Here is a 20,714-nt window from a genome sequence, read left to right as displayed (position 1 = left end):
TATGATGGCTGCGTGGTCCCATGGTGTTTATACTTGCGTACTATTGTTTGTACAGATGAACGTGGTACCTTCAGGCATTTGGAAAATCCTCCCAAGGATGAACCAGACTTGTAGAGGTCTACAATTTTTTTCTGAGGTCTTGGCTGATTTCTTTAGATTTTCCCGTGATGTCAAGCAAAGAGGCACTGAGTTTGAAGGTAGGCTTTGAAATACATCCACAGGTACATCTCCAATTTACTCAAATGACGTCAATTAGCCGTCAATCAGAAGCTTCTAAAGCCACGACGTCATTTTCTGTTCTTTTCCAAGCTGTTTAAAGGCACAGTCAACTTAGTGTATGTAAACTTCTGACCCACTAGAATTGTGATACAGTGAATTATAAGTGAAATAATCTGTCTGTAAACAATTGTTGGAAAAATTAATTGTGTCATGTACAAAGTAGATGTCCTAACCGACTTGCCAAAACTATAGTTTGTTAACAAGACATTTGTGGAGTGGTTGAAAAACAAGTTTTAATGACTCCAACCTAAGTGTATGTAAACTTCCGACTTCAACTGTATGCACACACACACACACACTCACTCGACTTACTAAGTGAACTAGATGTTGTCTGAATGTGTAGTAGCGACAGAAAGCTAGAGACAAATCCAGGTGTATACTGTTCTGTTTTCTGTACTCTTTTGGAAAATGTAGAAGGACTGATATTCATTGTATCTTTAATGTGTGCTCAAGGCTTTTAGTTATTTTTTTGGCTATCCTTCTATTATTTTCTGGCAGTGCAAGTAGTGATGTTAATGAAAATAACACACAAAAAATTGCTACATTTTTATACATTTAAAAAAACAATTTTGGTCATCTAACTCTTCAACTATATCACGCTGACAGTATTCTTCAAGATGGCTATTCATGTGGACCTAAATTACACTTGTTCTTTTAATCATTTGGATTTTCAAATAAATCAGAAGTTTGACCCGTCTGATAGAAGGCCGGGGTAAGTGAAACAAGTGCAGTGTATAAACCACATTATATTTTATTATTAGTTCAAACAACACTCCAGCTGGTAACTTCACTCCAGTTTTCACATATTACAACCATATCCACATATTACAACCGTATTACAACCGTATCCACATATTACAACCATATCCTCATATTACAACAGTATGCATCACTATTAGAACTCTTGGATCAGGATTATCTTAGTTTGATATCAGGATTTGTGCCAGAAAGTGAATCCATCTTCTGGGAATGATCTTGTCATAGATGTGTACTTGATAGAAGGATGAGAAGCCACCCCATAGCTGTACCCTCCTTCCAATACATTGCATATAGCAGAGATAATGTGGTTGGTGACCTTTTACTAAACATGACCATGATTTTTTCTTCTGTGTTATACAGTATATTTTATGCAAAGAGGTTGAATTCAATTCCTCTTCTCAGATCTTGCTAGAACTCCAATAGAAATTAGAAATGTGTATCTGAATGAGACAAACCTCTATGAATAAAAACCTATGTCTTGACATAGACCTTGGGAGATGGTATTTCATGTGCACAGAAGAGTTTTGCCAGATTATGAGCTTTTTTATTTGGAGGGCAATTTTAAATCACTTCCTCGTACGTTTTACAAACTTTTGGACTTTTTCTAACCAAGCCGTCAGAAGAATACCAGGTAATTTCTGAACTTTTCCCTTCTCAATAATTAAATGCTTCTAACTATACTGGATTTGTTTCATGGCTTAATTAAGATGTATGTCAGCAGAACTTCATTTAATTGATATACGGTTGCTAGAAGCATGCCCACCCCAAGGATTGCCCTGGTCTTAAATGTGAAAGTTCTCCACATTCCTTGCATGGTCATATATCTACACATTGTTCATTGTGACAGATGTACCATATTTTCTAGAATGTGTTCTCTGTATGTCTGCAGACTCAGTGCTATGAGATGTTACATGGTTCTTTGTTGACTTTCGTCCACTGTAGAGCTACAGACAGCCAGCAGCCTTCATCGTAACCCAGCACCCTCTGCCCAACACAGTCAAGGACTTCTGGAGGCTGGTGTATGACTACGGCTGCACTTCCCTGGTGATGCTCAACGAGATTGACCTAGCGCAGGTAATAAATACCTGACCACCTCACCCTCCTGCATTCACTGCTGTGGACCCTGATTCCAAATGTCATTGTGCATTTTCGAATACGGTTCCTAAGGTTTGAGTGAAGGTACATGTCATTGCTAAGGTTGTTGTTGTTGTTGTCAATCAGGGCTGCCCTCAGTATTGGCCTGAAGAGGGGACGCTTCGCTACGGTCCTGTCCAAGTTGAATGCATGTCCTGCTCCATGGATTGTGACGTCATCACCCGTCTCTTCAGAATATGTAACCTCACTAGAGTAAGTAGCTAGTATCCCATAATGTATTACCCTTACCTTAAGTTGTGTCTGAAGGCCAATTGTGATAGAACCCACAACAATCGATTGTTTACTTTTGCCACAGCCAGGAGCTAGTATAATTAGCATCGTCTGAATTCATGAATGTTGACAGACGGACCGATGTTAGCAAAGCTGCATTTGATGCAGAAACTTCCTCAAAAGCACTTCAAACTAAGTTTGGTAGTGTCGATACTCATGAAGAACCTGTCCATGTTTTCTTCCCCGCGATAATGTGGTTACTTTTGCAGTAATATTCCAATTGTCTGATAGTTCCATCAAGCCACCGGTGAGTTTGTTCACGTCTGCTAAATCAATCCACATCTGAGTGCCCAATGGAATACAATACAACTTTATTGTCCATGTTACAGCAAACAACAGAGTTTTGAGTGATAAAATTTCAGCAATTATTTCAGTATAATGCGCGTAAACAAAATTCCTGCAAACTCATCCAACCACCAAACTTAGTTGAAAGTGCTTTAGAGAGAGTTTCTGCTTGCAATGCAGCTTTGCTAACATCTAACCATCTCTTTACATTCTTGAATTTGGACTATGCTAATTATGATAGTGCCTGGCTGTGGATTTTGTCACTATGGGCCTTCAGACACAACTCAAGGTAAGGATACCAGTCAAGGTTATAGTACTTGGATGGTTCGATGAGAATAATGCTATGAAGTTGAGAGTAAGAGCCAAAATGGCTGCCGTTGCTGATGTGTGCTTCTGTGTTCCCCACAGCCTCAGGAGGGCTATCTGATGGTGAGGCAGTTCCAGTACCTGGGCTGGGCAGCCCACAGAGAAGTCCCAGCGTCAAAGCGTTCCTTCCTGAAGCTCATACTGCAGGTGGACAAGTGGCAGGAGGAGTGTGAAGAGGGAGAGGGACGCACAATCATCCACTGCCTGTGAGTGTACACACACCCTCCACCACCACCACCACCACCACTCCTACACACTAACACCTACATGCATGCTTTCAAATAAAAATCTGATCATCTCTATTCCACCTGCACCCACCTATTATATTTCACAAGTTTAGCAGTTCAGTAGAAAAGTCACCCAGCCAACCTCACACCTCCACCCTTGTGTTCCTGTGCTGTAGAAACGGAGGTGGGCGCAGTGGGATGTTCTGTGCTATCAGCATTGTGTGTGAGATGATCAAGAGGCAGAATGTGGTGGACGTGTTCCACGCAGTCAAGAGCCTGAGGAACAGCAAGCCCAACATGGTGGACAGCCCGGTAAGACAGGCCAACTAACTGACTCCAGATCAGTCAAACTGAGTTTCAGACAGATGTATCTCTGACTCATTATGGTGCTAATATATCAGCATAGGCCTACGCCACCTCTCATTTCTGGTGATATTCACTAATATGGAGGTATTAGAGAACAGATAGCAACACCTCACATTAGATTTGTTTTGCAGAATGTGTTTAAATACATTTTAGCCAAGCAATATTGTCAAAACTATCCAACAATGATAATGTTATGGATCACCGAGAAGTGCACAGAAGAGTCTGTTGAGTATATAAAATAAACTGTTGTGGGCTAACATGAAAGACTCCTCACCTCATCCTTTACACAGCCTATGCAGCCCTGTGTTAAAGTTACCTCTTAATTTCACTGCCAGAGAACAGATAACATATTTTTATGTTAAGAATTGAAAATGCCTTTCAGTAGTGATTCAACTTGTTATCAGCATGTTATTACTGTATCGTTCATCATATTCTGTTGTACCGTGTTTAGCACCACAGCGGTTAATACAATGTGTTTTCTTCTGAACAGGATCAGTACCGCTTCTGCTACGACCTTGCTCTGGAGTTCATCGAGACCTCTTAACCAAGAAGACGGGACGGAACAGAACTCTGGATCTTGGCAACCATTCCACCGCTACAGATTGTGTGGAGGCGGACATCATTAACTAAGCCTATACAGACTGCTATAGATGGTTTGGGATTTTTTTTTGAGAAATCTTTAATGTTTCTAGTTGTACTGGGAGTATGATGTGAGTGGTTTGTAAATGTCTCCATTGTACAGTACTTCGCCGTATTCAGTGCCACAGAAACAAGTGTCGGCCACTAGGCCACATTTGCTTCAATGTCTTTTGCAGATGTAGTTATTATTTTGTGCAGCCATTGTTGAAAAGGGTAACACTAATGCCAAGGTGTTGCATGCAACAACAACAAAAACAGCATACTTTTTTTCTTCTATATTATCAGCATTATTGTCAACGAACAATATATTTCTATAGAAGTCCATCGCAAATGTGAAAGAAAAAATATTGCGCTCTATACATGAATAGAAGTGCTAACGTGACATTGGCTTGGTAATGTTTGTATCGTGCTCTGATGGCTGACTCATTTTGGTTTTTATTTTGTAGCAAATCTTAATCATAAGCCAAAGACTTATGTAAATATGTCTATATGGATAAAGCATATTGTTTGTATTTATTGTTTACTTGTATTATTTTTTTGAAAGCTAAAAACAATCATGTTCATTCCATTTTTACCTAGCTATGACTTTAAACCGTAAACATTTATTGTTGTTTTTAAGTATTAGAATACATTTCAGTAGGATATCTTGTTTTCAATTTCTTCTTATCCTCTATGTGATGTTAGTGGTTTATTTGTGTAAAATAATGCTTGTGAATTCTACCCATGCAGATAGAATATCAGAAGGTCATGTGGTGACTATAAAATAGTTATATTTTTTTTCGGATGATCTCTCAACCTGCAATGGTATTTTGGAAAAACAAAAGGAACATGGCGGAGAAAACCGGGGAATTCAAATCAGTATTAGACACAGCTTATTAGGATGTAAGCCCACGCAGCAGAGGCAGGTGTGCGGCCAGCCATACTGATGTGGGACATGAGTGGACCTCCTGGAGAAAAGGAAGCAAGTCATTATCATGTGCAGTTTAGTCATGTTTCATACATTATTTTGTCTGTAACTGTTGGCTTTATTGGCTGTAATAAAAAATGAAAAAATCTTTGAATAAAATGTCATTGTGTAAGACATCGTAAGTATCATTGCAGGCGAGATGATGTTTCGTTTGGTCATATGTGTGATATGTTAGCTGTTCACAAACGATTCACTTTATTGTTTTAATCTGATCACTACATATTAGATACAGATCTATTTGTCTGAAGACACTGTGCTGCCTTTTGTGTTTTCATTTCCACTCTAATCCAGTGCTTTGCAGAACTGCAAGTCACTAAACACAAGTGTCATTTTCTGGTGTGATGTGAATCATAGGTATTGTGACTGATATATCATTGGTCTGTGGCGTTGTTCTCATAGCTACTTAGTGAGTTGTGGTTAGTTGTTTCTGGTTTCCGGCTGCAGTGTGTGTGCTCCTGTAACACCTGCTGCAGCCCTCGTGACTCATAGATGAGTGCTCTCTCTCTCTCTGTGTCACTGAGTTGTTCACTGTAGGGTATAGAGAGACTTCATACTAAAATATAAGCACTGGCACTTAGGTTATACCAAAACCTTGGCTCAACCTTTTGCTGATCCATGGAGAAGATGGCATCTCCTCTCTAGGTTTCCTTTAGTGTACACATAGTCTGGGTCACCCAGGGTCCAAATGGAAAGGATGGCTATGACATTGGAAAAGTTCACCCGCTCTCTTGATGCCAAGTCTCTCCCTAGAGTACTGCAGATACAATCTGGATATTATTTTCAAGGTAAGACTGAAGAAGCCCTTATTTAAGTCCTTTTTTAATGGACTGGAATATAATATAATTTGAGTTTAAAGTAACGGGTCAAGGCTATGCAGTATTTTACTATACAATTATATAAACATTAGGTATTTCACGTTACAAAATTCAACGTATAACTGATGTCGATTATTATTTTTAACTGGAGCTTTGAAAAAAATATTGTTTGGTAAAATGTATACATTTTCATGAATAATATATAAATTCTTAATAAATGAATTATTCATGCTTATTCATGCGTAGCAATTATAGAGTTACCACCCTTATGTTCTTACTTAATTGGATCTGTTACTCTACAAGGAGAATAGACCATCGACGACTGTACTTAGGTCCATTCATTGCCAAAATAATAGATCCATTGAAATGTCTTTCTACCAGGTTCTGTGTATGAGCTGTTTGGAAGAGAGTGGAGTTTCTCCTATGGAGAGCTCCTGAAGATCATTGGGATCAGTGTCACCAGACTCATTGTGGAACTTCAGTCTGAGGGTTCCAAATCTATGACAGTAGATCTATCTCTCGACTATCCAGGTGAGTCCAGAAACATCTAAACTGTACCTTGAACATGAAATCAAAATGTTTTGTTGTCAAATTGTACCTTTATAAAACTTATGTGGATTGATATATTCAGATTTAAATGTTTTAATAATTGTATTAATTATTGTCCTTTACCATTTATTTTTTTATTTGATTTAACCTTCATTTAACCATGAAGGGCTCATAGAGATTTGAAATCTCTTTTTCAAGAGCGTCCTTGCCAAGATAAGCCGCGCCAAGTCATTACACAATTAGACAGATAACATGAAAAACTACAAGTAATCTAGTAAAAACCATAGAATTCGCAAGAGTATAACAAAATCATAAAACAGCCAATTAAAAACATTGACAGGGAATCAGTCTCAAAATTCTTCATCAGTCATTTAAAAACACAATCGGGACAAGTTCTTCCAGTTTAAAACTATTTTGTAAGGCGTTCCAAGCCGATGGCGCAGAGTACATAAAATCCCTTTGACCAAATTCAGTTCGGACATTTGGGACAGTTAGCAGGATAAAGTCCTGCGAACGAAGAGAGTACCCACCACATTACCATGTACTGCAGTTTACATTATACATGTAAATGTCCAAACCCCTTCTCGGGTTAGAAAGGTACCTTATCAACATGTGGTTTTGTGCATTGTACCAATTAATACGATGTCATATATTGCTTTACCTGCCTGTATTTTCAGGCCTTTTCAGGATCGTGGCCGACAAGAGGCCATACGCCAGTATACAGGAGATTGTTGACTCAGTGTGTATCAGCCCTGAGTGCCTGGGCCAGCCAGAGTTCCGCTGCCCTGAGGAACTACAGCTGGCTGAGGGGACCATCCAGGCTGAGGAGAGCTTCAGAATCACTGCTCTTAGGACGAAGCACGGAGACAGCCATGTTGACTGTGAGGTCACGCGGAAAGACTCCAAGCACATCTTCACTGTGAAGCTCTCGCACACTGGGGAGTTCTATGAGTGTGCCGACGACCAGTTCTACACCCTCAGGGAGCTGGTGGAATGGAAAATGCCCAAAGGAAGGAAAAGGACAGTGACTTGGGCCAAGTCTTTGCCATCAAAGGAGAAGTGTGTGTCTAAGTTGCCAGAGGACTACAGTGGAGATCTGGTTCTCACACCTGTCTATGAGCTCCAGACTGTGTCCAAGTGTGAGTGTCAAACAGCCCATTAATATTCTCACTTTATGTCAATGTCATGTGGAATGAAGAACACGATAAAATAAAATCACACAATGATACTCTGTATTTTTCATGTTATAATTACATTTTTCTTATCTCGATTTATTTAAAGAGAACACGTAATACTGACAACTAATGAACATGACAACTACAGTACACTGGTCTTGGGCCATCAACTTTTGGTTTCATAAGCAGACATGAAAATAAAGGATGTTTTGAAGTGTACTAGTCATCGTTCTGGTCAGGGAATCACAATGAATGTTTACTTTGTAGAACACAAAAAACAAAAAAAACTTTTCAAACCAGCATTTAAACAGATCTACTAATATCAGACCTTCAGAGAGAAATGTTCTGATTTAAAAAATATATAATACTTTATGTATTTATTTTGGGCAAGACATTTTTTATAATAAATGTCTTAAATTAGAATATTTAGCCTATAGTAGACCATCCTCACTTGTGCTGGCAAACTAAACAGAAATAATCACATTTTTGTTCACAGTTGGGAAGAACGTTGTTTTCATCCCATCTACCCTTGACGTTGAGGTGTTGGACGTAACCGAGGAGAGTGACGGTGCCTGTTTCATGCAGCCTCTGTCACTCCGTGATGTCTTTGCCAAGCCGAGCGAGGTCTTCCCCTTCAGGGCTGAGATCATAGAGCCACCATCACAAGTTCAGGAGGAATTGGGTTTCCTGACGTCCTCTAAGCAAGTCATTGTCCACAGTGCCTACCAGACCAAGAGGATCCTAGCGTCTGAGATCCGCAGTGAGGCCCAAAGACGCTTCCTCATTCCAGTGTCTTACAACGGCAGGTTCAAGCGCAGGCCCCGTATGTTCCCCACAGCATATGACCTAGAGGTAGCCAAGAGTGACATGGAGCAGCTCCACGTGGTGGCTACCAGGGCCTTTGAGGCCGACTACGAGGGGCTGTCCTCGGTACTGGTGGGAGACCAGTACCTGGTCCACAAAAGGGAGACCAGCGAGGTGATCTATGGTGGCAGGAGAAAGACGGTGGAGGCCCTGGCCTGTGAGAAGATGGTGGGGAAGAAGTACAAGGCCGTGCTGATCCCCATGTGTCTGGATGGCGGCTTTGTGGAGGTGGTCCACGACAAGAAGCAGTACATGCTCTCAGAGGTCTGCCACAGGTTCTCCCTGCCCTTCAACGTCAAGGTGTCTATGAGGGACCTCTCAGTGATGGAGGACCTCCTGGCTGGGGCCACAGGGCTGCAGCTGGAGGAGGAGATCACTGACCCCTACCTTCTTGTCTCCACCCCGGACCTGGCCCAGTGCTGGGAGGTGCCTGTCAACCGCATCAACATGACCCTGCAGCTCCTGCAGCAGTGGAGCGGCCCAGAGCCGTCCCAGGGCAAGGCTGTCTGCTCGGCTGTGGAGGAGATAGGAGAGGACTGCTATTTTACCCTGAGGAGGTACGTCAATGCCAGTGTGCTGCCTCCCCCTCGACCACCCAAGAGACATCAACAGCCCTTAGAAGACACATTGAAACTGCAGCCTCCCAGGCCAAAGAAGCCAGACCCCCCCTCTCCAAAGGTGAGTCAGTCATCCATTATAGTTCATGCATTAATAAATAATAACATATCTATAACACAACAGCATTAGCTATCAGATTTAAATAAAAAGTTATATTCAATTGATTACTGTACTAATGATTTGTGTTATTATATTGAAGAGCCCACATACAGCCAAACCAGCCATGCCTAGCCCTAGTTCGTCTGATTGTGCAGAACAGAACACCTCTATACCAAGAAATGAAACGTCCCTCACAAGTCTGGTTGCAGTGCCTAAACCAGGCCCACAAAAAGGTTTGTCTATGTTTCTATATTCCATCAAAATAGTTGTGTTAATTTTAGGTCATTCAACATGCTGGAGGGATAGTGGTATGAAATATTGCAGCAGACTATTTTGCAACTAAACTTTATTTCTCAACTGTCAATATCCTTCTGAGACCTCCCCATCCCCAAAACGTTGGGGATTTTATGAAAAAAGAACATGTTACCAAGATTTTTTGCTGTTGTTATTGATCTATTATTGTAAGTGCAAAATTGTCCTCTGTAGTAATCATTAGGACGTGTATATATATATGTATATATATATATATATATACACATGTGTATATGTGTGTATATATGTATATGTGTATGTATATATGTGTGTACATATACATATACATATATACATATATGTGTGTGTGTATATACAGTCGTATGAAAAAGTTTGGGCACCCCTGACAATTTCAGCGATTTCCATTTATAAATAATTGGGTGTTTGGATCAGCAATTTCATTTTGATCTATCAAATAACTGATGGACACAGTAATATTTCAGTAGTGAAATTAGGTTTATTGGATTAACAGAAAATGTGCAATATGCATCAAAACAAAATTAGACAGGTGCATAAATTTGGGCACCCCAATAGAAAAATCACATCAATATTTAGTAGAGCCTCCTTTTGCTAAAATAACAGCCTCTAGACGCTTCCCATAGCCTCTAATGAGTGTCTGGATTCTGGATGAAGGTATTTTGGACCATTCCTCCTTACAAAACATATCCAGTTCAGTTAGGTTTGATGGTTGCCGAGCATGGACAGCCCGCTTCAAATCATCCCACAGATTCTCAATGATATTCAGGTCTGGGGACTGGGATGGCCATTCCAGAACATTGTACTTGTTCCTCTGCATAAATGCCCGGGTAGATTTTGAGCAGTGTTTTGGGTCATCTTGTTGAAATATCCCGCCCCGGCGGGCGTAACTTCAATTTTGTTACTGATTCTTCAACATTATTCCCAAGAATCTGCTGATATTGAGTGGAATCCATGCGACCCTCAACTTTAACAAGATTCCCAGTACCGGCACTGGCCACACAGCCCCACAGCATGATGGAACCCCCAACAAAATTTTACTGTGGGTAGCAAGTGTTTTTCCTGGAACGCTGTGTTCTTTTGCCGCCATGGATAATGTCCCTTGTTATGACCAAATAACTCAATCTTTTCATCAGTCCACAGCACCTTATTCCAAAATGAAGCTGGCTTGTCCAACTGTGCGTTTGATTACCTCAAGCGACTCTGTTTGTGGCGTGTGTGCAGAAAAGGCTTCTTCCGCATCACTCTCCCATACAGCTTCTCCTTGTGCAAAGTGCGCTGAATTGTTGAACGATGCACAGTGACACCATCTGCAGCAAGATGATGTTGTAGGTCTTTGGAGGTGGTCTGTGGGCTGTTTTTGACCGTTCTCACCATCCTTCGCCTTTGCCCCTCCGATATTTTACTTGGCCTTCCACTTCTGGCCTTAACAAGAACTGTGCCTGTGGTCTTCCATTTCCTCACTATGTTCCTCACAGTGGACACTGACAGCTTAAATCTCTGCGATAGCTTTTTGTAGCCTTCCTCAAAACCATAATGTTGAACAATCTTTGTTTTCAGGTCATTTGAGATTTATTTTTAGGCCCCCATGTTGCCACTCTTCAGAGGAGAGTCAAAGAGAACAACAACTTGCAATTGGCCACCTTTACATACCTCTTCTCATGATTGGATGCATTTGTCTATGAAGTTCAAGGCTTAATGAGCTCACCAAACCAATTGTGTGTTCCAATTAATCAGTGCTAAGTAGTTACTGGTATTCAAATCAACAGAATGACAAGGGTGGCCACATATTTGCATAGCATATTTTTCACATCTGATTTAATTTCATACAACTTAATATTGCTACACTAAAAATATTTGTCTGGACAATACCCCAGTACTCAGCTTTTATTAGAAAATGAATGGCATGCCACTGTGATCATTTTCTGTGACGACAGAGTAAATTATTATGCAGCCTCAGAGGGGTGCCCAAACCTTTTCATACGACTGTATATATATATATATATATATATATATATATATATATATATATATATATATATATATATATATATACACATATTATTATTATATAATAATAATTATTATTATTATTATTTAAAAAAAAAAATATATATATATATATATATAAAACATTACAGTCAATGGGTACAGTAGATGAAAAACATAGTTACGGTTTCCGGGTGTCCACTACAAAGGACATATCTTGATAAGCTCTTATTTAGCTCTTATATCATGTGAAAAAAGTATTACATAGTCCAGACAACTCACTTAACTATTCCTGATGTATTCACTTAATAGAAACTATTTGAGTATCAAATTTCCATCAAATGTGCACATTTTTACTGCAGCCATTTTTATAAGAACTAGGAAGATACAGTTGTCAAGGACCCACCCCCACACATGTGATATCATTGAAAAACCCAGAATGTCCTGTCAAAGGGACATTACTTATAAGGCCTCTGAAATACGGACCAAGAACTGATCAACTAGAGAGGAAAAAAATGAATTGCTGGGCCTCAGGAGGATAAAAATACTTATAGATTTGCAATGTATTTATCTCTCTGTCAAAATCTTGCCTTTGATTATTTTGCCTTGCTGTGTTTATGTTCTCTCTCCAGCCATTGTTGAAGAAAACGGTCCTCACAACAATACAATTGAACAGGATGATGACTACACTCATGATTATGAATACATTGATGAGGATGAACTTGACAGCATCAGGAGAAAATTTAATGACCAAAGTATTCACAAAACAGACAAGAAGAAATCAGAAAAAATTGCCATGCAGACTGCAAAACAGGTTTAGTATAGAAGTGAATGATTGGTTTTGATGACTAATCTAATACATATCTAACCCAAGCTCAAAGTCTACCCCCATATTGTTTGTGTAAAGATCAATACAAATGTTGGCATGTGATATATGCTGTACAGTGCCTTCAGAAAGTATTCACACTTTCCCCACATGTTGTTGTGTTACTAAATGGGATTAAAATGCATTTCATTGTCACTTTCCCCACATGTTGTTGTGTTACTAAGTGGGATTAAAATGCATTCCATTGTCACTTTCCCCACATGTTGTTGTGTTACTAAGTAGTATTAAAATGCATTTCATTGTCACTTTCCCCACATGTTGTTGTGTTACTAAGTGGTATTAAAATGCATTCCATTGTCACTTTCCCCACATGTTGTTGTGTTACTAAGTGGGATTAAAATGCATTCCATTGTCACTTTCCCCACATGTTGTTGTGTTACTAAGTGGGATTAAAATGCATTTCATTGTCACTCTTTTTGCCAACGATCTACACAAAATACTCTGTCATGTAAAAATGGAAGAAAAATTCTAACATTTGTAAAAGATTCATGAAAAATAAAACACTAATATATCTTGATTAGATAGGTATTCAACCCCCTGAGTCAATACATGTTAGAATCACCTTTCTGGTCTAAGTCTAAGAGCTTTCCACACATGGATTGTGCAACATATTCACATTATTATTTTCAAAATACTTCAAGCTCTGTCAAATTGGTTGTTGATAATTGCTAGACAATCATTTGCAGGTCTTGCCATAGATTTTCAAGCAGATTTCAATTGAAACTGTAACTTGGCTTGAATGGAACATTCACTGTCTTCTTGGTATGTAATTCCAGTGTATATTTGGCCTTGTTTATTGTCCTGCTAAAAGGTGAATTAATCTGCCAGTGTCTCGTGGAAAGCAGACTAAACCAGGATTTCCTCTACAATTTCGTCTGTGCTTAGCTCCATTCCATTTATTTGTATCTGTAAAAACTCCCGTCTTTAAAGATTACAAGCACACCCACCACTATGCTTGAAAATGCAGAGAGTGGTACTCAGTAATGTGTTGTATTGGATTTGCCTGAAACATAACACTTTGTATTCAGGACAAAAAGTGAACTGCTTTGCAACATTTTCTGCTGTATTACTTTAAGGCCTTGTTGCAAACAGGAAACATGTTTTAGAATATTTTTTATTCTGTACAAGCTTCCTTCTTTTCAATCTGTCAGCTAGGTTAGTATTGTAAATTCATCCTCAGTTTTCTCCTAACACAGCCATGTTCAAAGGGATATACAATGTCATTTTTAAATTATGTTTTTTTTTTACCAATAGGTGCCCTTTGCGAGGCATTGGAAAACCTCCCCGGCCTTTGTGGTTGAATCTGAGTTTGAAATTCACTGCTCGACTGAGGGACCTTACAGATAATTGTATGTGTGGGGTACAGAGATGAGGTAATCATGTTAAACACTATTATTGCACACATAGTGAGTCCATGAACTTATTATATGACTTGTTAGGCACATTTTTACTCCTGAACGTATTTAGGCCATAACAAAGGGGTTGAATACTTTTGTAAAAATGTCTAAAAGCATGATTCCACTTTGACATTATGGGGTATTGTGTGTAGGCCAGTGAAAAAAATGTATACATTTAATTCATTTTAAATTCCGTCTGTAACACAACAAAATGTGGAAAAAGTCAAGTGGTGTGAATACTTTCTGAAGGCACTGTAATGTTCATATTTCAAGCAAAATGTTATGCTCTTTATACTGAGCCACTCTTCCATTTAAATGTATTATTATATTCATGATACAAGAAATAAATTGTTTGTACGTTAATCAACAAGGACATTTGCCTACTGTGGAAAATTAATCATTACAATAACTCAGGATGTGTAAATACTACTGTGTGAAATGTAATTCAGAAACATTTAACAATTAATCATTATGAATGGCATCTGATGTTAACTTTGGGACAGGTTGAAACTGAGCTAGTTGGAGTGTCGGACTGATTTGCTGAATCCTCAGCAGCTACGTGTCATCTCTTTGAGAATGGAGAAGAAGGTGGAAGCAGCAAACTTAGGGTCATGGACCAGATCCTGTAGGAGCTCCCGGCCCTTCTCCCGAGCCTTGTCAGAGCACATGGCCGAGCGCCAAATCCTCACCAGAGAACCCACTGTCATAAGGAAAACAACAGGAAAACGTGTAAGGATGTGGTTTAACATGATGCAAGTGATGTGTTACTGTAGTTCTCTCAATCTCTCAATGCACTTCATACATTTCACCACTAGAGGGAGACTGCAGACTACATCAGGGTTCTCCAATCCTGTTCCTGGAAAGCTATCCTACTGTAGGTTGGTTTTCGCTCTAACCCCATTTTTAAATAACCTGTTTCAGCTTATCAACCAGGTAATTATTAGAATGAAGTGCGCTAGATAGGGTTGGAGTGAAAACCTACAGGATGGTAGCTCTCCAGGAACAAGGTTGGAGAGCCCTGGACTACATTGTTACAGACTGGCATCTGTCTACCATCTCAATTTGACTCTGAAATGTATATTTCACTCTACTTATCATACAAGCAAAACATATCATTATATTTTCTGAATATTTGTCTTGAGAGACTAAAAGTACTCACTCAGAATCCTGTTCATTCTGGTCATCCAGCCAAAGATATAGAGGGTGTGGTTTTCCTCCTTGCTGAGGTCAGCTATGTTAGGGGCGCTATCCCCCTCCTGAAGCACCCTGCTGGGCAGAGGGCTCATGAACAGCACAGAGTTATTCAGGTTGGACTGGAAGTGTGTTGCTGCTACGTAGTCTGCAGAGTTCATCCAGTTTTTGGCGAATGAAACCTCTGGGCTGGAATAGTAGCTCATCCTATAAAGTTCAAAGGTTTGATTTGGACGTACAGTAAGGACTCAATTGTGACTCAGTGATTGCGTCCAATAATGTTGTTATTTTGTTAGATTGAGGCAAAAGCTGATTGGAGGACAGAGCATACAGTTTGAACTGAGAGTCATATGTTTAAATGAAACAAAAAATGTGTTGTCAGAGTTCCAACAATGAAGGAAGACAAACAGCGCACTGACAACTGGCGATGACCTGCAGAATGATACTATATGTTCATACTCACTTTGCCCTGCAGCTGGTTGAGGCAGTATTCAAAGAGAGCTGTTGACCTGCCCAATAGACACCCAGAATCTGGTCCCTTTTCTCAAAGTCAGAAATCTCAGATGCACTCACGTCTTTCAGAGTCTAGAATGGAATGGTAGCATATTAAAAACCAAGACCAACAATTAATTCTATGCAATCACCAATGAGTCACTTCTGAATAGTAACTTACACAACTAAAGGAACATACAGATTATGCCTCCTATAGGGAAAAGTAGATGCTCATTAAATACCTGGAAGAATTCTTCCCACTTGGCCATAAGGTCTGGATACTTAGTAGAGCACTCTGTGTAGGAGGTGCAGTAGTCCTCTGCTGCCTCAGCTGGTGCCTGGACCTGAATGAGACCATCTCCAATCACGTCTTTCTGCACAGCAGCCAGGAACGGGATCACTGAAAGGTAGTAGTTCACACCTGAACAGACAGAGAGGTTACTAATGGTATTTTACTGACAAGCTGTAAATGTTAAAGGTCTAGTGCAGTCAGAATCCATTTTTTTTGTATTATATTGTACAACAGCTGATAGTGTTATTTCCTGATAGTTGCCCGTTGAAAGTACAATCTACACAGGAGCTTCTAATCAGCAGGTTTGCATGTGCGGGTGTGTCGGCTTTCCATGGTAACATCACCAAGCGGTAAATTAGTTAATAGACCTACATTATAGCAAAAAGAGTTCCAGACATCTCTGCCAATAACAGCTAGTTTTCAGTTTTACTCAGACCTCTGCTAGACAGTCCTAGCAAATGCTTTTGCTAAAAAGCTATTTTTGTATATTTTTGAAGATTTTAATGGAAAAATATTACAGTAAGGTACTTAATTGTTCCCCAGAAATTATTTGATATTGATATAAAAAAAGGACTGCATTGGACCTTTAACTGCACATGTAGGGCCACACACATGGCCTGCATGGTTGAATATGTGTAACACTACTGTACTTACAGGCCCACCAGCTTGTAGCAGAAATGCACATGGGATCTCCTTCCTTTCCACATGTTGTAGCGCCAGTAGGGTCAACCAACCGTCCTATAGGAACAGAAGCGCATTTGGTCACATCCCTTTTGCTTTCATTTCCACATGAAAACCTTTGAGAAACGTATTCACTCCTGCCCCAGAACAAAGTCAACATGATTGGTGTACTGTACCGCCAAAAAACTATGTGCATATAGTGTTTACATGACAATGTGCATGTACAGTGGCACCCTTGATAAAGATGAGCAATATTGACTATATAAAATCAATAATTAAAATGCTGAGAAATCAATGGTAAATAATGTATTGTGTCATTTATAATAAAAGTGACTCCAAAATAAGAATAGAATATGTTTCTGAGCACTTCTACATGTGGACGCTACCATGACGATGCATAATCCTGAATGAATAGTGAATAATGATGAGTGAGAAATTTACAGAGGCACAAAGATCATACCCCCAAGACATGATGACTTCTCACCATTACCAATAACAGGGGAGGTTAGCATGTTATATCATACCCCCATGACATGATGACTTCTCACCATTACCAATAACAGGGGAGGTTAGCATGTTATATCATACCCCCATGACATGATGACTTCTCACCATTACCAATAACAGGGAGGTTAGCATGTTATATCATACCCCCATGACATGATGACTTCTCACCATTACCAATAACAGGGGAGGTTAGCATGTTATATCATAACCCCATGACATGATGACTTCTCACCATTACCAATAACAGGGGAGGTTAGCATGTTATATCATACCCCCATGACATGATGACTTCTCACCATTACCAATAACAGGGGAGGTTAGCATGTTATATCATACCCCCATGACATGATGACTTCTCACCATTACCAATAACAGGGGAGGTTAGCATGTTATATCATCCCCACAAGACATGATGACTTCTCACCATTACCAATAACAGGGGAGGTTAGCATGTTATATCATACCCCCATGACATGATGACTTCTCACCATTACCAATAACAGGGGAGGTTAGCATGTTATATCATACCCCCATGACATGATGACTTCTCACCATTACCAATAACAGGGGAGGTTAGCATGTTATATCATACCCCCATGACATGATGACTTCTCACCATTACCAATAACAGGGGAGGTTAGCATGTTATATCATACCCCATGACATGATGACTTCTCACCATTACCAATAACAGGGGAGGTTAGCATGTTATATCATACCCCATGACATGATGACTTCTCACCATTACCAATAACAGGGGAGGTTAGCATGTTATATCATAACCCCATGACATGATGACTTCTCACCATTACCAATAACAGGGAGGTTAGCATGTTATATCATACCCCCATGACATGATGACTTCTCACCATTACCAATAACAGGGGAGGTTAGCATGTTATATCATACCCCCATGACATGATGACTTCTCACCATTACCAATAACAGGGGAGGTTAGCATGTTATATCATCCCCACAAGACATGATGACTTCTCACCATTACCAATAACAGGGGAGGTTAGCATGTTATATCATACCCCCGTGACATGATGACTTCTCACCATTACCAATAACAGGGAGGTTAGCATGTTATATCATACCCCGTGACATGATGACTTCTCACCATTACCAATAACAGGGGAGGTTAGCATGTTATATCATACCCCCATGACATGATGACTTCTCACCATTACCAATAACAGGGGAGGTTAGCATGTTATATCATACCCCCATGACATGATGACTTCTCACCATTACCAATAACAGGGGAGGTTAGCATGTTATATCATACCCCCATGACATGATGACTTCTCACCATTACCAATAACAGGGGAGGTTAGCATGTTATATCATACCCCATGACATGATGACGTCTCACCATTACCAATAACAGGGGAGGTTAGCATGTTATATCATACCCCCATGACATGATGACTTCTCACCATTACCAATAACAGGGGAGGTTAGCATGTTATATCATACCCCCATGACATGATGACTTCTCACCATTACCAATAACAGGGGAGGTTAGCATGTTATATCATACCCCCATGACATGATGACTTCTCACCATTACCAATAACAGGGGAGGTTAGCATGTCTTCGGGGTATGATCTTTCACCCAAATACAAAAAAAATGATATCTTTATTTACAAGAATCTTACGGGTGTCAATAATTTTGACACATACCTGTTTGAGAGAAGAACGTATTACTTGTTAAACATATCTTTCTTTGAGCAATTGCATTGGTATAAATAATATATAGCTCAGTATTTGAATTATTTATTTTACACATTCATTATTGCTCATCATTATCAAGGGTGTCAATCATTTCAGACTCCACTGTATTTGGCTTTTCAAAGCTACTTAAAGATTGCCCAACATACCTGATCTGAGTTTCCAGCCCATCTGCAGAGGCAGGCCCCAGAACAGACTGTCAGTCTCATTGGTTCCCATGCAGGCCATGTACTTGTCTGTGGATCCCACCAGTATCCTATACAGACTCATCCTCTGCAGGTAGTTCCAGGGGTTGATTGTGACCACGTTGTCCACCTGAGGCAGTTCTGACAGCTGGCTGGGTGCCTGGTCCCAGAGGATGGGGAGGCCATTTTCAGTGACCACTGCTGCGTTGGCCCACAGGGCAACTAGCTGAAGCAGGGAGAGGGTCCAGATGCACTGCATGCTGGCTACCTTACTAACTGCACACCTAAATAAGTAACAGATCCCCCCTTTTGTACTGGACTGGGCAATGCACTTTGGACTTACAAAGCCACATGACAGAGAAGAGGTACCAGTGGGGGTAAATCCACTGTAATCACTATTTCTCATCATGCGGTTTTCTGTCCACTCTGTACTTTTGAAAAGCCATAGGACAGAAGTCAGAAAAACAACCAATCAATGTTCATAGACGGAGAGACATCAGCCATCAGCAAACGTGATCTATAGAGATGTAAGAGGCTTCATTCATTCATCAGTGATTGCTTCATCATTATTCTAAAAGAGCATGGGCACGTTCCTCTGCCCAGGGGTTGCTGACGCATGCCTGATCTTACAATGCCTGGATAGCTATTTGAAGTATCAGCTAACCACATATGCAATAGTGGGAAAAGTACCACATTTTCATACTTGCGTAAAAGTAAATGTACCTTAATAGAAAATGACTCAAGTAAAAGTGAAAGTCACCCAGTAAAATACTACTTGAGTGAAAGTATTCTTGTTTTAAAAGTAAATGTAATTGCTCAAATATACTTAAGTATCAAAAATAAAAGTATTACTCATTTTAAATTCTTTATATTAAGCAAACAAGAGGACACAATTTTCTTGTTTTTTAAATTTACGGATAGCAAGGGGCATACTCCAACACTCAGACGTCATTTACAAACAAACATTTGCCAGATTAGCGGCAGTAGGGATGACCAGAGATGTTCTCTTGATAAGTTAGTGAATTGGACCATTTTCCTGTCCTGCTAAGCATTCAAAATGTAACGAGTATGTTTGGGTGTCAGGGAAATGTATGGAGTAAAATTTTAGCAACCAGGAAATGACGAAGCGATTTCTGCATAGTGCATCTTTAAGTACTTTACACCACTGATCATATGTTATAGCAATCTGTCAGTCAATGACACAGTCGATGACATGGCACGCAACCATTGGTTGATGCATGCAACGTCAGAGCAGGGGAACGCTACCATTGTCTATACCTGGCCTGCCATTGTCGACCCTGCCCCGAATTTGTTCACTGTCACTAGCCGGCTACCACCCGGTTACTCAACCCTGCACCTTAGGCTGCTGCCCTATGTATATAGATATGGAATCACTGGTCACTTTAATAATGGAACACTGGTCACTTTAATAATGTTTTCATACTGTTTTACATATGTATATACTGTATTCTACTATATTCTAGTCTATGCCACTCCGACATTGCTCGTCCTAATATTTACAGTATATATTTCTTAATTAAAAAAAATGTACTTTGAGATTTTTGTGTATTGTTGTGAATTGTTAGATACTACTGCACTGTTGGAGCTAGGAACACAAGCATTTCGCTACACCCTG

General features: G+C 39.9%; 3 protein-coding genes across 11 annotated transcripts in view; 2 read left to right on the top strand and 1 right to left on the bottom strand.

Annotated features, from left to right (window-relative positions):
* The window catches only part of LOC115107700 (receptor-type tyrosine-protein phosphatase kappa), a 164,249-nt gene extending 158,824 nt beyond the window's left edge, over positions 1 to 5,425 (top strand). For all 9 annotated transcript variants that reach the window (XM_029631239.2, XM_065008731.1, XM_065008732.1 and 6 more), the window contains 5 exons: positions 1,981 to 2,112; positions 2,260 to 2,385; positions 3,157 to 3,320; positions 3,518 to 3,653; positions 4,198 to 5,425. In XM_029631239.2, coding sequence (XP_029487099.1) covers positions 1,981 to 2,112; positions 2,260 to 2,385; positions 3,157 to 3,320; positions 3,518 to 3,653; positions 4,198 to 4,251 — 612 coding nt within the window. In that variant the 3' untranslated portion in view covers positions 4,252 to 5,425. The remainder of the gene's footprint in view (positions 1 to 1,980; positions 2,113 to 2,259; positions 2,386 to 3,156; positions 3,321 to 3,517; positions 3,654 to 4,197) is intronic.
* Positions 5,426 to 5,806: 381 nt separating this feature from the next.
* Positions 5,807 to 14,368, top strand: LOC115107699 (protein THEMIS-like). The gene is made up of 6 exons (XM_029631223.2): positions 5,807 to 6,098; positions 6,510 to 6,659; positions 7,355 to 7,816; positions 8,349 to 9,394; positions 9,534 to 9,666; positions 12,343 to 14,368. Exons 1-6 carry the CDS (start codon positions 5,999 to 6,001, stop codon positions 12,528 to 12,530), a joined length of 2,079 nt encoding a protein of 692 aa, XP_029487083.1. The 5' UTR covers positions 5,807 to 5,998; the 3' UTR covers positions 12,531 to 14,368.
* LOC115107698 (protein LEG1 homolog) lies at positions 12,433 to 19,381 on the bottom strand. Its single transcript, XM_029631222.2, has 6 exons — positions 19,043 to 19,381; positions 16,623 to 16,706; positions 15,919 to 16,097; positions 15,648 to 15,769; positions 15,153 to 15,391; positions 12,433 to 14,693 (listed from the first exon to the last, which is right to left on the bottom strand). Exons 1-6 carry the CDS (start codon positions 19,335 to 19,337, stop codon positions 14,542 to 14,544), a joined length of 1,071 nt encoding a protein of 356 aa, XP_029487082.1. The 5' UTR covers positions 19,338 to 19,381; the 3' UTR covers positions 12,433 to 14,541.
* Between the last annotated feature and the right edge of the window lie 1,333 nt (positions 19,382 to 20,714).

This window comes from Oncorhynchus nerka, linkage group LG24 (genome assembly GCF_034236695.1).
Source record: "Oncorhynchus nerka isolate Pitt River linkage group LG24, Oner_Uvic_2.0, whole genome shotgun sequence".
Taxonomy (NCBI): Eukaryota; Metazoa; Chordata; class Actinopteri; order Salmoniformes; family Salmonidae; genus Oncorhynchus; species Oncorhynchus nerka.
The sequence above is the reverse complement of the archived record's forward strand: the minus strand, read 5'-3'. Positions and strand labels throughout refer to the sequence as shown.

What these genes read in the sequence shown, in the direction of transcription:
- LOC115107698 (XM_029631222.2), bottom strand. Translation starts at nt 19,337, where the DNA reads ATGCAGTGCATCTGGACCCTCTCCCTGCTTCAGCTAGTTGCCCTGTGG. An exon ending in AGTGGGAAGAATTCTTCCAG is followed by an intron (nt 15,770 to 15,918) that starts GTATTTAATGAG and finishes ATTCCATTCTAG; the next exon opens with ACTCTGAAAGACGTGAGTGC. An exon ending in TCAACCAGCTGCAGGGCAAA is followed by an intron (nt 15,392 to 15,647) that starts GTGAGTATGAAC and finishes TGAACTTTATAG; the next exon opens with GATGAGCTACTATTCCAGCC.
- LOC115107699 (XM_029631223.2), top strand. Translation starts at nt 5,999, where the DNA reads ATGGAAAGGATGGCTATGACATTGGAAAAGTTCACCCGCTCTCTTGAT. An exon ending in ATCTGGATATTATTTTCAAG is followed by an intron (nt 6,099 to 6,509) that starts GTAAGACTGAAG and finishes TCTTTCTACCAG; the next exon opens with GTTCTGTGTATGAGCTGTTT. An exon ending in CAGACCCCCCCTCTCCAAAG is followed by an intron (nt 9,395 to 9,533) that starts GTGAGTCAGTCA and finishes ATTATATTGAAG; the next exon opens with AGCCCACATACAGCCAAACC.